Here is an 18423-nt window from a genome sequence, read left to right as displayed (position 1 = left end):
TATAGACTGGTCCATAGTCGTAACTATAGACTGGTCTATAGTCGTAACTATAGACTGGTCTATAATCGTAACTATAGACTGGTCTATAGTCGTAACTATAGACTGGTCTATAGTCGTAGCTATAGACTGGTCTATAGTCGTAGCTATAGACTAGTCTATAGTCGTAGCTATAGACTGGTCTATAGTCGTAGCTATAGACTGGTCTATAGTCGTAACAACAGACTGGTTTGTAGTCGTAACTATAGACTGGTCTATAGTCGTAACTGTAGACTGGTCTATAGTCGCAACTATTGACTGATCTATAGTCGTAACTATAGACTGGTCTATATTCGTTACTATAGACTGGTCTATAGTCGTAACTATAGACTGGTCTATAGTCGTAATTATAGATTGGTCTAAAGTCGTAAATATAGACTGGTCTATAGTCACAACTATAGACTGGTCTATAGTCATAACTATAGACTGGTCTATAGTCATAACTATAGACTGGTCTATAGTCATAACTATAGACTGGTCTATAGTCGTAATTATAGACTGGTCTATAGTCGTAATTATAGACTAGTCGTAACTATAGACTGATCTATAGTCGTAACTATAGACTGCTCTATAGTCGTAATTATTAGCTAGTCGTAACTGTGGACTAATCTATAGTCGTAACTATAGACTGATCTATAGTCGTAACTATAGACTGGTCTATAGTCGTAACTATAGGCGGGTCTATAGTCGTAACAATAGACTGGTCTATAGTCGTAACTATAGACTGGTCTATAGTCGTAACTATAGACGGGTCTATAGTCGTAACTACAGACTTGGTCTATAGTGGTAACTACAGACTGGCCTATAGTCGTAACTATTGACTGGTGTATAGTCGTAACTATAGACTGGTCTATAGTCGTAACTATAGACTGGTCTATAGTCATAACTAGGAATTCATAAATAGTAGCAACTATAAGCTTAGCTATGGTATTTAGTAGTAACTAAGGACTAGATTCTAATCATAACTATAGACTAGTGATGACTATAAGCTTATCTATAGTCTCTATTATTAACTATAGATCATTTTCTGGTCTATAGATAGTGAAGGAAAAATTCTAAAAAATTGATTCTTATTAAATTAGATTTTGCTTTTATATATTACATATTCAATACAAATGCATAATATCCAACTACAGTACAGTTGTGTAGGATGTAAATATTTGAGTGATTAAATTTATAGTTAGATCAACAATGTTTTATGTAACGCAGCTATTTTCCTAAAGAGAAAATTAATAATTGAAAAACACAAAAGAGACTTCATTAGTAAATGTTTTCAGGCAAAAATTTAAATTAATAAATAATGTTAATTAACACACAGACTAAAATATAAACACTCAAACTCTTAGTTAAACATAAAAGTGTATAGAATAATAAATATAAATTTCGTATATGTAAAGGTATTGTTTGATAGCTGTCATTTTACCACATACTTTAAAATCTTCTTGTAAAGTATTATTTATACATATTTACATACGTAGGGAAAGTATTTATATATATTTACATACACATTTGTATGAAAAACATTGCCTATACTATAGCTTTGTTAATTTATATATATTTAACCTGTTTATATTTTATGGTTTAACATTTATTTATATGCTTTTCTTGTTTCCTTTAATTTTCCAGACACACCAATTTGCAAACATTTAGATCGTGTCATCTTAATTGGCGCCTCAAAGGATGAAACTGTCGAAGTTGCGTGTGAAATACAAGCGGATCCACCACCCAGGTATTTTGTCACTTTCAAAATTTTGTTTAACATTAAGTAAATATACATACATGCATACACATAATTGATGAAGACACACAATTACAGTTTTATATACACATACAGACATATTATACTTGTATCATATTTACAGTAAAGTAAATCAATGATTTCTTTCTTAAACTTCTCACTTAAGAGTAAGTCAATGAACACAATAAAAATACTATAGACTATTTATAGCTCCAGTTCAGATCTAGTTCAGTTCTAGTTTAGTTTCAGTTTAGTTCTAGTTAAGTTCTAGTTCAGTTCTAGTTCAGTTCTAGTTCAGTTCTAGTTCAGTTCTAGTTCAGTTCTAGTTCAGTTCTAGTTCAGTTCTAGTTCAGTTCTAGTTCAGTTCTAGTTCAGTTCTAGTTCAGTTCTAGTTCAGTTCTAGTTCAGTTCTAGTTCAGTTCTAGTTCAGTTCTAGTTCAGTTCTAGTTCAGTTCTAGTTCAGTTCTAGTTCAGTTCTAGTTCAGTTCTAGTTCAGTTCTAGTTCAGTTCTAGTTCAGTTCTAGTTCAGTTCTAGTTCAGTTCTAGTTAAGTTCTAGTTCAGTTCTAGTTCAGTTCTAGTTCAGTTCTAGTTCAGTTCTAGTTCAGTTCTAGTTCAGTTCTAGTTCAGTTCTAGTTCAGTTCTAGTTCAGTTCTAGTTCAGTTCTAGTTCAGTTCTAGTTCAGTTCTAGTTCAGTTCTAGTTCAGTTCTAGTTCAGTTCTAGTTCAGTTCTAGTTCAGTTCTAGTTCAGTTCTAGTTCAGTTCTAGTTCAGTTCTAGTTCAGTTCTAGTTCAGTTCTAGTTCAGTTTCTAGTTCAGTTCTAGTTCAGTTCTAGTTCAGTTTCTAGTTCAGTTCTAGTTCAGTTCTAGTTCAGTTCTAGTTCAGTTCTAGTTCAGTTCTAGTTCAGTTCTAGTTCAGTTCTAGTTCAGTTCTAGTTCAGTTCTAGTTCAGTTCTAGTTCAGTTCTAGTTCAGTTTAGTTCAGTTCTAGTTCAGTTCTAGTTCAGTTCTAGTTCAGTTCTAGTTCAGTTCTAGTCAGTTCTAGTTCAGTTCTAGTTCAGTTCTAGTTCAGTTCTAGTTCAGTTCTAGTTCAGTTCTAGTTCAGTTCTAGTTCAGTTCTAGTTCAGTTCTAGTTCATTTCTAGTTCAGTTCTAGTTCAGTTCTAGTTTCAGTTCTAGTTCAGTTCTAGTTCAGTTCTAGTTCAGTTCTAGTTCAGTTCTAGTTCAGTTCTAGTTCAGTTCTAGTTCAGTTCTAGTTCATTTCTAGTTCTAGTTCAGTTCTAGTTCAGTTCTAGTTCAGTTCTAGTTCAGTTCTAGTTCAGTTCTAGTTCAGTTCTAGTTCAGTTCTAGTTCAGTTCTAGTTCAGTTCTAGTTAGTTCTAGTTCAGTTCTAGTTCAGTTCTTTAGTTCAGTTCTAGTTCAGTTTCAGTTCAGTTTAGTTCAGTTCTAGTTCAGTTCTAGTTCAGTTCTAGTTCAGTTCTAGTTCAGTTCTAGTTCAGTTCTAGTTCAGTTCTAGTTCAGTTCTAGTTCAGTTCTAGTTCAGTTCTAGTCAGTTCTAGTTCAGTTCTAAGTTCTAGTTAATCTAAGTTCAGTTTCTAGTTCAGTTCTAGTTCAGTTCTAGTTCAGTTCTAGTTCAGTTCTAGTTCAGTTCTAGTTCAGTTCTAGTTCAGTTCTAGTTCAGTTCTAGTTCAGTTCTAGTTCAGTTCTAGTTCAGGTTCTAGTTCAGTTCTAGTTCAGTTCTAGTTCAGTTCTAGTACAGTCTAGTTCAGTAGTTCAGTTCTAGTTCAGTTCTAGTTCAGTTCTAGTTCAGTTCTAGTTCAGTTCTAGTTCAGTTCTAGTTCAGTTCTAGTTCAGTTCTAGTTCAGTTCTAGTTCAGTTCTAGTTCAGTTCTAGTTCAGTCTAGTTCAGTTCTAGTTTAGTTCTAGTCAGTTCTAGTTCAGTTCTAGTTCAGTTCTAGTTCAGTTCTAGTACAGTTCTAATACATACTAGTTTAAATCTAAATCAGTTCTAGTTCAGTTTAGTTCAGTTCTAGTTCAGTTCTAGTTCAGTTCTAGTTCACTTCTAGTTCTGGACTAGTTCAGTTCTAACTCAGCCCTATTTCAGTTCTAGTTTAAATCTAATTCAGATTCACTCCTTTAAAATATCATTTGGTTTTACATTCAAATGTTTGTGGTTGTGGCTGGAGGGGTAACGAATTTCTACTAGAGTTTGAGTGTGAGCTTTCGCGATAATATTTTTTAGAAACGAATATTTCTAGGTATCTTAATGTGAAAATGGTTAAATGTTTAAAGCAAAAAATGGGACTGATTGTCACCCCACCACAACCACACAATTCATAAACACACATACTTAAAGCATCAACGCTTGTTAAACTTCCTGCAAAAAAACAGGAAACATTTGATTAATGTTGCAAAAGATTTTCATCAACATAAAAGCAAGGAATTTAAATAAAAAGAATAAAATTTAAACGAAGAAACGAAGAAATACAAACATTAACAAAATTTTTTGTGTTTCTTGCTTTTACTTCTTTTATAAAAGACATAAAGAAGATGACGTGTTTTTTAAAAGTTGGTGAAGAATATGTCAAAGTGTGTGTATTTTGTTTTATACCCTATAACCCAGCAAATTGGGATTCATCGTTTATGTACGTAGACTTTTCGAACTATATGTAAGTTTCTAAAACAGGCAGCACATTTTGAAATAATGTGGGGTATTTGAAATTCGTTAAGAATTTTTAAAATTAGTTTTATTATTGAAAATCTTAAAGATTTCTTTAAAGTGATTTCTTTGCAAATAAGGGTCGTTTAACGAAGGTTTTCCTTTTCTTTAGTTGCTATTACGTTATGTTGTTATTGATGAATATCAAAAGTGTTGGTTAAATATTATTTTGGAAATTTTAAATTTGTTATGGTTTTCTTAACGAGCAAAAGAAATATGAAAGGTTGCATATTTTAAAATAGGATTTGGTTACGAGAAGTATGAGGGAAAGAAGAAATGATCTAAATCATTGTTGTTTAAAAAATGTAAAATTTTTAAATTTGTTGTCAGTAACAGTTATTAAAAACTGACCATTTCCAATTTCCGTTTTAGAGTTAAAAATTCATTTAACATTTGCTTTAAATATTTGTTCAAAAGTCTTAAAATAACACAGCTTGAAGACTTTAGTATTCTTAACTAACTTGCTAAATATTTTTTGAAAAAAGCTCTTTTCATCTTGTCTAAATTTTTTCTCTATAAACAGTAAAATTAATTTATCAACATCAATGCCATCGTTTTCTTTACAATTATTATTAAAAATTTAAAAAAAAGATGAATAATGTTTGTTAGGAAAATGTTTTATGCTGTAATATCCCGCGTTTTTTTCCGTTGTGGAAAATAGAATCCATTTTAAATATTAATATTTGTTTAAGTAAACAGAAAAGTAAAATATTAATTTCCTTTTAGAAAATCTATTAAATGTATATTTTTCATTGAAAAAATATTTTTCATTTTATTTATAATATTTTATAGAATAGTGTTGAAAGTAAAGAGGAGAAATGTAGGGAATTCAATGAGTATATGGTATCAAAGAAAAAAGTAATGAATTAATTACTTCATCATAATCTTAATCCTCAAATACTAAGTTCTATATACAAAATCGCTGGAGCAATATCTTGGTTAAATGCTTATGGTCTAGAGCCTAGTTCGAGTCAACAAATAAATCCTATTGGGTCCTCATATAATGACATTAGGCCCACCTTGTTAAATTAATCAGTCAGGGCCAAACGGTCACTGATGTTACAAGTTCATAAGTACTTAGCAACGCATGAGAGAAAATCGATTTTCCGCCTTCTGATAACATTACCAAGTAATACTTTATTTGTATTTAAATAATAGCAACAAGAAAACAGCTATGCATTCATAATCTCTAACAGTTTTTTGGTTTTTTTCTCCTTGCATTATCGATTTTTCCTCTTTAATCTTAAATAAGAATACATTTTTCCAAAGCTAAATTATTTTTACATTTCTAGCAATATTACACATACATTTATACATACATTATTGCACAAACAAATTAGTTTTATGTAAAGTCATTACTTTACAACATTTCCATGTAAATATAGATAACATAGATATAATTCTGAATATATAACAAACAAGCGTATGATCTTATATCAACTGAACTCGTAGTCCACAGTTAGCTAACGTTCATCCTGCACATTGGAAATACATATAAATTCTATATTAGAAATTCACTTTAAAATTTCATAAGTTTATTTGTGTATTGTAAATTAACACGAACAGGTGATGTACATAAAACAAATCATTATGTACAGGTGTTTGCTCACAGATGCTAAAATGGAGTAATAAAACAAATACTGAATATTAAATGCATATGAAGGTTGCTATTACATACAAGCAGACAAATATTATTATAACCATAAGTATGTATGTGTGTGGGTGTATATACTAATACACCTTTGTAAATAATTTTCAAATTACTTATAACAGACTACTTGGTTTAGTAGAACAGCAGCCACTGTACGTTTCTCTTTCTACACACATACAAGGATATTGCTGCTATTCTTGTTAGTATTTGCTAGGATATATGTCATTTTTGAAGACATTTTGAAGATGAGTGAATTGTGTTGCAAATAAAACATACTAATGATACGTATGAGCCACTTTTGTGGCATATTTCATGCACATTCAAATAACCAACCATCCATCCATCTACCCAACTAAAGCCAGTCAGTTATTTCTACATACAGACAACAATATCATAGCAACGGCAATTGAAAATCACTAGTAGAATACAACTCACATCGAAAAATGCAGATCTTGTTTATAAACCAAATGAGTGTGTTGATGAGTAAAGTAGGTTGATAATAAATTTTCACTTTCAGTTAGTCTCTTTGAAATTAAGTCCGTAGCAGAGATGACTTTAAGTACTAAATGGGAATCTTCAATGTGATATATGGTATAATTTAAATAGTATTGCTGAAAAACGTGTGCATACTTCCTCACGTTAGATCTATTTCAGTTCTAGTTCAGTTCTAGTTCAGTTCTAGTTCAGTTCTAGTTCAGTTCTAGTTCAGTTCTAGTTCAGTTCTAGTTCAGTTCTAGTTCAGTTCTAGTTCAGTTCTAGTTCAGTTCTAGTTCAGTTCTAGTTCAGTTCTAGTTCAGTTCTAGTTCAGTTCTAGTTCAGTTCTAGTTCAGTTCTAGTTCGGTCTAGTTCAGTTCTAGTTCAGTTCTAGTTCAGTCTAGTTCAGTAGTTCAGTTCTAGTTCAGTCTAGTTCAGTTCTAGTTCAGTTCTAGTTCAGTTCTAGTTCAGTTCTAGTTCAGTTCTAGTTCAGTTCTAGTTCAGTTCTAGTTCAGTTCTAGTTCAGTTCTAGTTCAGTTCTAGTTCAGTTCTAGTTCAGTTCTAGTTCAGTTCTAGTTCAGTTCTAGTTCAGTTCTAGTTCAGTTCTAGTTCAGTTCTAGTTCAGTTCTAGTTCAGTTCTAGTTCAGTTCTAGTTCAGTTCTAGTTCAGTTCTAGTTCAGTTCTAGTTCAGTTCTAGTTCAGTTCTAGTTCAGTTCTAGTTCAGTTCTAGTTCAGTTCTAGTTCAGTTCTAGTTCAGTTCTAGTTCATTCTAGTTCAGTTCTAGTTCAGTTCTAGTTCAGTTCTAGTTCAGTTCTAGTTCAGTTCTAGTTCAGTTCTAGTTCAGTTCTAGTTCAGTTCTAGTTCAGTTCTAGTTCAGTTCTAGTTCAGTTCTAGTTCAGTTCTAGTTCAGTTCTAGTTCAGTTTCTAGTTCAGTTCTAGTTCAGTTCTAGTTCAGTTCAGTTCAGTTCTAGTTCAGTTCTAGTTCAGTTCTAGTTCAGTTCTAGTTCAGTTCTAGTTCAGTTCTAGTTCAGTTCTAGTTCAGTTCTAGTTCAGTTCTAGTTCAGTTCTAGTTCAGTTCTAGTTCAGTTCTAGTTCAGTTCTAGTTCAGTTCTAGTTCAGTTCTAGTTCAGTTCTAGTTCAGTTCTAGTTCAGTTCTAGTTCAGTTCTAGTTCAGTTCTAGTTCAGTTCTAGTTCAGTTCTAGTTCAGTTCTAGTTCAGTTCTAGTTCAGTTCTAGTTCAGTTCTAGTTCAGTTTAGTTCAGTTCTAGTTCAGTTCTAGTTCAGTTCTAGTTCAGTTCTAGTTCAGTTCTAGTTCAGTTCTAGTTCAGTTCTAGTTCAGTTCTAGTTCAGTTCTAGTTCAGTTCTAGTCAGTTCTTCTAGTTCAGTTCTAGTTCAGTTCTAGTTCAGTTCTAGTTCAGTTCTAGTTCAGTTCTAGTTCAGTTCTAGTTCAGTTCTAGTTCAGTTCTAGTTCAGTTCTAGTTCAGTTCTAGTTCAGTTCTAGTTCAGTTCTAGTTCAGTTCTAGTTCAGTTCTAGTTCAGTTCTAGTTCAGTTCTAGTTCAGTTCTAGTTCAGTTCTAGTTCAGTTCTAGTTCAGTTCTAGTTCAGTTCTAGTTCAGTTCTAGTTCAGTTCTAGTTCAGTTCTAGTTCAGTTCTAGTTCAGTTCTAGTTCAGTTCTAGTTCAGTTCTAGTTCAGTTCTAGTTCAGTTCTAGTTCAGTTCTAGTTCAGTTCTAGTTCAGTTCTAGTTCAGTTCTAGTTCAGTTCTAGTTCAGTTCTAGTTCAGTTCTAGTTCAGTTCTAGTTCAGTTCTAGTTCAGTTCTAGTTCAGTTCTAGTTCAGTTCTAGTTCAGTTCTAGTTCAGTTCTAGTTCAGTTCTAGTTCAGTTCTAGTTCAGTTCTAGTTCAGTTCTAGTTCAGTTCTAGTGTTCTAGTTCAGTTCTAGTTCAGTTCTAGTTCAGTTCTAGTTCAGTTCTAGTTCAGTTCTAGTTCAGTTCTAGTTCAGTTCTAGTTCAGTTCAGTTCAGTTCTAGTTCAGTTCTAGTTCAGTTCTAGTTCAGTTCTAGTTCAGTTTTAGTTTTCTAGTTCAGTTCTAGTTCAGTTCTAGTTCAGTTCTAGTTCAGTTCTAGTTCAGTTCTAGTTCAGTTCTAGTTCAGTTCTAGTTCAGTTCTAGTTCAGTTCTAGTTCAGTTCTAGTTCAGTTCTAGTTCAGTTCTAGTTCAGTTCTAGTTCAGTTCTAGTTCAGTTCTAGTTCAGTTCTAGTTCAGTTCTAGTTCAGTTCTAGTTCAGTTCTAGTTCAGTTCTAGTTCAGTTCTAGTTCAGTTCTAGTTCAGTTCTAGTTCAGTTCTCAGTTCAGTTCAGTTCTAGTCAGTTCTAGTTCAGTTCTAGTTCAGTTCTAGTTCAGTTCTAGTTCAGTTCTAGTTCAGTTCTAGTTCAGTTCTAGTTCAGTTCTAGTTCAGTTCTAGTTCAGTTCTAGTTCAGTTCTAGTTCAGTTCTAGTTCAGTTCTAGTTCAGTTCTAGTTCAGTTCTAGTTCAGTTCTAGTTCAGTTCTAGTTCAGTTCTAGTTCAGTTCTAGTTCAGTTCTAGTTCAGTTCTAGTTCAGTTCTAGTTCAGTTCTAGTTCAGTTCTAGTTCAGTTCTAGTTCAGTTCTAGTTCAGTTCTAGTTCAGTTAGTTCAGTCTAGTTCAGTTCTAGTTCAGTTCTAGTCAGTTCCATTTCAGTTCTAGTTCAGTTTCTAGTTCAGTTCTAGTTCAGTTCTAGTTCAGTTCTAGTTCAGTTCTAGTTCAGTTCTAGTTCAGTTCTAGTTCAGTTCTAGTTCAGTTCTAGTTCAGTTCTAGTTCAGTTCTAGTTCAGTTCTAGTTCAGTTCTAGTTCAGTTCTAGTTCAGTTCTAGTTCAGTTCTAGTTCAGTTCTGTTCAGTTCTAGTTCAGTTCTAGTTCAGTTCTAGTCAGTTCTAGTTCAGTTCTAGTTCAGTTCTAGTTCAGTTCTAGTTCAGTTCTAGTTCAGTTCTAGTTCAGTTCTAGTTCAGTTCTAGTTCAGTTCTAGGTCAGTTCTAGTTCAGTTCTAGTTCAGTTCTAGTTCAGTTCAGGTTCCAGTGTCTAGTTCAGTTCTAGTTCAGTTCTAGTTCAGTTCTAGTTCAGTTCTAGTTCAGTTCTAGTTCAGTTCTAGTTCAGTTCTAGTTCAGTTCTAGTTCAGTTCTAGTCAGTTCTAGTTCAGTTCTAGTTCAGTTCTAGTTCAGTTCTAGTTCAGTTCTAGTTCAGTTCTAGTTCAGTTCTAGTTCAGTTCTAGTTCAGTTCTAGTTCAGTTCTAGTTCAGTTCTAGTTCAGTTCTAGTTCAGTTCTAGTTCAGTTCTAGTTCAGTTCTAGTTCAGTTCTAGTTCAGTTCTAGTTCAGTTCTAGTTCAGTTTCTAGTTCGTTCTAGTCTCAGTTCTAGTCAGTTCTAGTTCAGTTCTAGTTCAGTTCTATTCAGTTCTAGTTCAGTTCTAGTCAGTTCTAGTTCAGTTCTAGTTCCAGTTCTCGTTCAGTTCTAGTTCAGTTCTAGTTCAGTTCTAGTTCAGTTCTAGTTCAGTTCTAGTTCAGTTTCTAGTTCAGTTCTAGTTCAGTTCTAGTTCAGTAGTTCAGTTCTAGTTCAGTTCTAGTTCAGTCTAGTTCAGTTCTAGTTTAGTTCTAATTCAATTCTAGTTCAGTTCTAGTTCAGTTCTAGTTCAGTTCTAGTTCAGTTCTAGTTCAGTTCTAGTTCAGTTCTAGATCAGTTCTAGTTCAGTTCTAGTTCAGTTCTAGTTTCAGTTCTAGTTTAGTTCTAATTCAATTCTAGTTCAGTTCTAGTTCAGTTCTAGTTCAGTTCTAGTTCAGTTCCAGTTCAGTTCTAGTTCAGTTCTAGTTCAGTTCTAGTTCAGTTCTAGTTCAGTTCTAGTTCAGTTCCAGTTCAGTTCTAGTTCAGTTCTAGTTCAGTTCTAGTTCAGTTCTAGTTCAGTTCTAGTTCAGTTCTAGTTCAGTTCTAGTTCAGTTCTAGTTCAGTTCTAGTTCAGTTCTAGTTCAGTTCTAGTTCAGTTCTAGTTTGGTCCTAGTTCAGTTCTAGTTCATTTCTAGTTCAGTTCTAGTTCAGTTCTGTTATATTTTACGAAAATAACTGAAATATTATACTTAGATTTGGAAAATGTTATTTAATAGTGATATTTTTCTTTAAGGTTTTTAAAATTAGCTTTAAATCAAAATGGATTAAAGTACTTTTTTATTTCTTTTGTTTGGTACATTGTATTGCAATCATTAAACATCCCTACTGCCATCTGCTTTTGAACCTATTCTGCTTGCGTTATCTTTATTGTTACTCCTTATTATGTGTGCTTCGATAAATCCTCGTCTTTGTGTCTCTATGTGTGCAACTGAATACACATATGTTTGTTCCAAATTTTGTACGATATTTACTTTTGTTACCGTTATAGTCATACAAATTCAAAGTAATTTAAACTGTTTAATTTAGCATGCAAATCAATCTATCATAGTTGATTTTACACATGTCTGAAATGCAATTTTACTCAAGAAAATTATTACTAACATAATTATCATTAACATCATCGAACATTATTAGCTTCAGCATCATTTTGAGACATCTCTCTAAATATTGCTTTTAGATGGTAGAAATCAAATAATAGGTAACGTTTTTGATTGTGTCAGACATGTTTGTCTGTTTGAGTTTATAGCTTGTGTCATTTTCATGAGTATTTGCTAGTCAAGTACGTACATGCATAATGTTGTACATTAAGTTTAAGATTTCTTTTACATACGCTGAAAAGTTAATAAAAATATTTTTTTAAAGAGTATCTCAATAAGAATTTAATATTTTAGTTAAACAGAAAATTTTATCAACAATCTATATATATCCATTATTTTCTTAATCACTTTATTTTGATTTTTAAACCTCAATTAAGAAATGATTTGATTTCAAAAATTGATTTTCCCTAGTTTACTTTAATAAAAGTTTCATGGAAAATTTGTACTACAAAAAACTTCAATTAAAAGATAAATTTACTACATTCAATCTTGAGTTAAATCTACAAATTAAATTTAAAATCCCTTAAACTTTTGAAACTGAATTCACTTAAACATTTTTGTACAAATTCTTAACATATTTGTAAGAAATAAACCAACTACTATAACAGTTATTTACGTATACACTAATATACTTCCAGTTTTTCACAATAAACTTCAGAAAAATTCATACATAAACACATATACAAATACATAACCCCAAATACAAACCAGCAGTTCTAAAGGAATAGTCAATAGACTATTTTGTAGTTCCCACTAATCTAGGGAGAAGTTAATTTAAAACATTTCTACTATACTGTACCTTACTACTCACCAGAAGTAATCTATTATAAAATCAATTTAACATTAGTTATTTAAGTGAAATTTAAAACGCCAACTTAGCCCTTTCCGAACTGCAGGGTATAGCTTATTTCATTACCAACACAGCGTAGTCTTAAATTTTTACTTTGAACTTTTCTGATTTTGATTATTAAATTCTTTTTCTTCCCGGTTTTTTGTTAGTATTCATTTAAAGTTTTGCTTGCAGCACAACTTTAAGACTTGAAGAGAAAAAATAAATTTAATTTAAAACTACAAAATCAAGCTACGTACATACACACACACATAACACATTCACTCAAACCCTTTTAAAATAAACAAGACGGAATACAACACAAACACAATTTAAACGGAAATGCTGTATAAGAAGATGAAGACGAGCCACAACAGCAGCACAAAGAACTAATTCAGGCAGCAAGAAAATGCTTTTAATTGAACTTTTTGAAATTGAATGTTAAGACAACACTTCCACTTCCTATTTTTCTCAATACTAGTTTTTTTTTTCTCCTTTCTTATGCTCTTAACATCTTAAACAATAAACCAACAAAAGGAGCAATACATACAAAGACTCTTATTCACAAACAAACCTTTTGGTGTAGATATAACAACACTGAAATGTTAACAGTGAGTGAAAATTTAAAGATTTACATTTTTCCTTTAACATGTTTATGGATCATTAAACGATAATTGTTAAAGAAAATTTAAAATTTCATATTGAGCTATTAATTGGCATGTGGTTTTAATGTTATTGGGAAAAGTTGTTGCGGGAGTTAAGTGTTAATGATTAACTTTATTAGGAGTAATTTGAGAAATAAATGTTCGAACTTTGTAAACGGATATATTCTCATGCTCCAAATTCTGAGTATGAGAATATATCAGCAACTTCAAGAACTCACTAATCGCACTCAATTATGTCGCACTATTCAGTTCAAGACGTATTGTTTCAAGACAACTGCATATTAATCTGTAGTAATATCATTTTTGAAAAAGTTCAGACCAAAATTGGAATACTCTTCTGAAACGTAAAACCAGCCAAGTTTAAATCTGTTAAATTCTTGGTTCTTGGAAATGGGAAGAATAAGTGTTTCAAAGTACAGGAATTAAATAAAGAAGTCTAAAAGTTCTCTGAAGTGTATTCAGCAAAATATTATCATTAAATAGTTGGACCTTAACTGGGTAGAGTTGTTATTGTTATAGCAGCGACATGTGTAAAGTCGGCGTTGCTTAGTTAGCAATCCTTGGGCGTTGTTCGTTGAAGTTCCTCTTGCACATTTTCATGAAGAGAGTTAAATCTCAGACATGAGAATGACTTCTTCGTGGCATATAGCGCTATCCCAAGGTGGTACTTTTTCAATCATAGAGAGAGCTAGGATTGACTGAACAAAGCTCTTTTGTAACTTTTCAAATGTAATGCATTGTAGTACACGTTTATTGCCTGTCCATGTACAAGGACTTCGCTAAGGTACTAGAGCTATTTAATATGTTACCACAGTAATACCATTGCAGAGAGAGAAGGGGTAGCCCAACATCCGATCAGACCCAACTTATGATCTTACGTCAGAAGCGGCTCAGCATTATGCCACAAAAAGATGCATTACAATCCACAAAGGACGCACATTTATGTATTCCTCAACCTCTTAAATTCGTTCAACCACACTACCGAGATGGCACTCTTGTATCGGCAACAGTAGCTACAAAAAATCAACATGGAATAGAAATTATAATACAATAATTGAATCTAATAATTGCCCCGAAGTATAAACGAAAACCTAAACCAAATTGGGTAACATATCTCCGAATAATTCTCCGGAATATTAAGGCAATCTGTGTTAATAATCCTCGACTGGGAGAACACTATGTAGAATTTTCCAAACTTTCAGCTTCTTGACAATGACAGACAGCTACTAAGTGTTAACCTGACAATTCTTCGATTTCGAAAAAGCAATCACTTACTACAGGATCTTGTATAAAGATCATCCACAAAATGAGAGGCTATTACTAAGAGTTAATCTGACAATTCTTAGACGTTGGAGAAAGCAAGCTCCTACTTCAGAGTTTCCTATTTAAATCCAATGAAAATTACCCATTGACATCTGTTGTGGCGGCAACAACTCCGAAAAATTTATCTTGATGTACATAGCACTTTATTAATCATTATCCTCTTTAAACCAAAGCTTCTTCGTGAACCTCCAAAAGACCTCAGACGAGTTACAAATTATGAGGTGATATGTTCAGACCGCAAGGAATAGTCCAGACAAGTCTAGATGTATTGGTAAAAACTCCATATAACTCTGGAGGCAATAACGTTCCAATTTAGTAGGTATTCATCTAATATAGAGTCTTTGGTGGAAAACCCTCATGTTGCGGTGCATTTAAATCACCCATAAATATCTGTTCAGGCGCATGCAGCTCCGAAAGACTTATACCGAAGTACTAACCTTTTAACCAACATTCTCTTTAAACCAAAGGTTCTACGTGAACCTCTCAAAGGACCTCAGAAAGTTGGTACAGGACGAATCAGTTGGGCTACCGACTCAAAAAGTTACAGATTATGAGGTTATCTGTTCAACTCCAAGGAATGACTCCGATGAGTGTAATAGGTCCCTCAGCTTATAGTCCAGACAAGGTATTGTTATAATCTGTATGAAACCGGTTTGCAATAACACCAAGTTGAAAGAGTTTCACCAACAAAGAATGTCACGAGGGAAAGGGAGACTGTGGTGTTAGTCAGAGTAAATTAAGTGTATATAAGCAATAAAAAAATATAATCTTTCTATAAACTTTCCAAAAAACTTCAAGAAAATTTCCCCTTTTTAGTACTCACTGTATTCTGAAACTGACAATTAAAAACATAACCACCATCACCTATACATACACAAAAACTGAATTTTATATAACAAAATAAAATTTCACTTTTCAATTCTTTGGCCATAATTTATTTTAACATTTTGTTTGTTTATTTCGCAACTTTTTTTTTAGAACTTTTCGCTGGAAATTCAATAATTCTGGTGAAACCCTTGATGTGGGCAGTGAACGTTTCAGTGTAAATGGTAGTCGTAGCATTCTGAAGTATACACCCGTAACAGATCAAGTAAGTGGAAAATATTATTGTTAAGTATTTTCTATAACAAAGAATGATACTATTATTATTTTACTTTTTATTACATAAATAGGACTATGGTACTCTATCATGCTGGGCTTCGAATGAAGTGGGCACTCAAAATCAACCTTGTCTATTTCAAGTTGTTTTAGCCGGTAAGTATTGGAAATGTGAAATGGGTATGAATGTACATGAAAAAAATTTAAAAAAAAATTTGGTTCAAAGAAAAGTGAATTTGTCAGACCATTAATATTGAATTATTTATTTAAAATTAACCCATTAAGAGACGAAATTTTCTTTTTTCATTTCGAAAAATTTTATATCTAATAAAAATAATGCTAAAGAATGAGCAATAGTCAATTAATGTCTCAGCTGATTATATCCTCTTTTAATGGGTTAATCTAGCAACCTACATGGGTCTTACACCCACGAATATCTCAACATACACGTGTGTTTTACAACTACTAACCAAATACTTAAATCAAGAAATATGTTTTAAATATTTTGAAAAGTATAAGTGAGTCTATGTATTTGTAAGCGTGTTGTGTATGTCTGTCTGTATGACAAAAGTCAACACATCGATGACATGTGTCATCGACAGTTTATTTATAAAATCAACTAAATATTTGTCTTTTTTTCTTTATTTTTTTCCTAAAAAATCAAAATCGTAATGATGTTTTCCAAATTGATAACAATGATGATGATGATGATGATTGAAAATACATGGACTTTATTTTCTTTCCCTACTGATGCTGTGGATTTCATTCTTCAAATTTTGCTGTTTGCTTAACACAAATTGTACTTGTGTTATGGATACAACATTGTTTCCAACAACGCAAAATCCTGTCATGCTTAATACAATTTATGTAAACACTGTTACTGACTTTCAACTGTTCGTTGGCTGTTACAATTTCAACTTGGGATATGATAATAAACAACGAAAAAACTACAACTAACTTTATTTCAACTACAACTACATCTCTGACAACTACGACGTCTATTTACCACTCACACACACACATACAACTTGGCAAATAAAACATAATTCTTTCTTTCATTCTATCGCTCATTTCCAACGATATCATCCAGCTCTACCTAACACTGTTAGTAATTGTACAATTTTCAATCGCACCGAGTTAAGTGTTGACATCCAATGCATACCCGGCTACGATGGTGGTCTTCCACAAATATTTGTTTTGGAAATTTTCTCAACACGCACCGGAATCACAAGGTAAGCATTTTAATGAATTCCAAAGATATCCTATATTTGTTTGTCTAACTGCCAGTCCGTATGTCTGCCTAGCTATTCGCATAACATGTCTACACATGTTTGTAACTATATGCTTTGCTGTCTGTATATGTATTTAGATGTCTTTGGTATTGTCTGGTATACATACATATGTAGGGTAGTTTGTTTTTTTTAAGGTCTCTTTTTCATTTTCGTTGGTTTCTTGGTATTCGGTATTCACACACGCATGATTTTCTGTGGCCAACCATAAGTATTAGATAACAGTTGGTATCGGTTTGTACTTGTCAGGGTATAGGGAAAAGAAACAATCTTGAATTTATGTATATTGGTGCAGTGCTAAAGTAGCAAGTGCACATACATATGTATAAAGTATAAAGCTTTGGGAGAGCTTTCAGTTGATATAACAATGAAGCTCTTCTAGAGAAGATAATGTAGCCGATATTAAAGAAATTCTAAGTTTCTCTAAAGAAGAAACAATATTTTTGTTGAGCAACTTGAAGCTCTTCTAAATAAGATATTCCAGTCGCTCATGAAAGCTTTCTATAGAAGATACTCTAATTTCAAATAAAGCTACTAAAGAGAAGAGACTCCGTTTATTCTAGTTCCTAAAGCTCTTCTACAGAAGAGTCTCATATACTAGAGAGCTCTAGCAATTAAATCTCCTCTGGGGAAGAGCCCTACAAAAATTGCGACTACTCCTTATATGCGTGTAAAGAGTAAGCATCAAAGGACAAGAAGTGGTTCAAAACTAATTCAAATATATGGAAAGAACATACTCTATTTAATATTGTGATGTTCTAGATGAGGACCTCGTAATCCATCCATGCATTACATCAGAGTAATCCCAAAACTACTCTCTTGCTTAAATTATGGTAGTACATGATCCGGAATATGATTCAATGTAATGCAGGCTATGGACCATGTTGTTATCAGAAAATAAACATGATCTATGCCTGCATTATATAGGACTGCTAAATCCTGCATTACAGGACTACCAATAATGTTTATAGGTGAGTAGTTTTGGGGATAACCCAAATAATTTTTGCAGCGAGACTCAAGTTACTCAAGTATCTTAAGATCAACTAGTGAAGAAACTTTAGTTATTCTAGTATCTTAAGCTTATCTATAGAAGAAAATTTAGCCATTAGCAAAGGAAGCTTTCCTACACAGAAAAAACTAAAAATATGTTTCAATTATCAAAATAATTGTATCAAGCAAGTTTTGCACCTATCACCAAAATGATGATATCAATTATCAAATTTGTAAAAAAATTAAAAAAATACTTTTTTTTCCAAATAACGAATTAATCAGAACAATTAATATCAATAATTGAGACAAAATTTAAAATTGATTAATTCATTAATTGTATAAATTAAATATTTAATAAAAATAAAATCTAATTTTTATTAATTTATTAATCAAATGAATTAGTTTGTTTGGTAGAAAATGTATTAAAAACCAATTAAGTTAATGATTAAAGCAATCAAATTATTAACTGATTACTCACAATGTTAAAGGAATGCTTGACCTTTAACAATGCGTTGAGCATTTACAAAAAATATCACTTTTTTATCAAATTTGAAAATATAAAGTGTTTTATAAATTGTCAGGAAACTTGAATATTATATGCCTAAAATCGTGTTGACTATTTAAGAATTATAAACATTGTTAGCATAAGAAATCAAAATAAAATATTTAAAAAAAAAACTAAAATAGAAAAGTTGGCCAGAAAATTTTTTTCAATCAATTAAAAAACTAATTGAATCAATTAAAAATTTAATCAAATTTGTAAACTTAGGTTTTAAACAACGAGATAATTAAGACAAATAAAAAATTGCTTAAATTAAAACTAAAGAAAGAGAAAAACATGTAAATTGAAAATAAACTACTGATAATTTTTTCTGTGTAAATAAGATTTTCCAGTTGTTCATGAAATTAAAGCTCTTCTATAGAAGATACTCGAGTTGCTCTAGCAACTAAAGTTCTTTCAGTTAAGACTCTAGTAGCTGTAGCAGCTAATGCTACATATACAAAAGACAGCATTTACTTTAGTATCTAATACTCTTCTCTATAAGAGACTCCAGGTAAAATAGAACAGATCACAGTTCT

General features: G+C 32.0%; 1 protein-coding gene across 1 annotated transcript in view; it reads left to right on the top strand.

Annotated features, from left to right (window-relative positions):
• Positions 1–1662: 1662 nt before the first annotated feature.
• LOC119613555 overlaps positions 1663–18423 on the top strand; it is a gene marked incomplete at its 5' end in the record, with an annotated part of 43194 nt that continues 26433 nt past the window's right edge. Inside the window, 4 exons of the mRNA XM_037969574.1 lie at positions 1663–1765; positions 14945–15056; positions 15139–15220; positions 16155–16296. Of these exons, the coding sequence (XP_037825502.1) occupies positions 1663–1765; positions 14945–15056; positions 15139–15220; positions 16155–16296 (439 nt within the window). The remainder of the gene's footprint in view (positions 1766–14944; positions 15057–15138; positions 15221–16154; positions 16297–18423) is intronic.

This window comes from Lucilia sericata, unplaced genomic scaffold (assembly GCF_015586225.1).
Source record: "Lucilia sericata isolate MDLA Ls3-8-SP2 unplaced genomic scaffold, ASM1558622v1 Contig002189F_arrow, whole genome shotgun sequence".
Classification (NCBI taxonomy): domain Eukaryota; kingdom Metazoa; phylum Arthropoda; class Insecta; order Diptera; family Calliphoridae; genus Lucilia; species Lucilia sericata.
The sequence above is the reverse complement of the archived record's forward strand: the minus strand, read 5'-3'. Positions and strand labels throughout refer to the sequence as shown.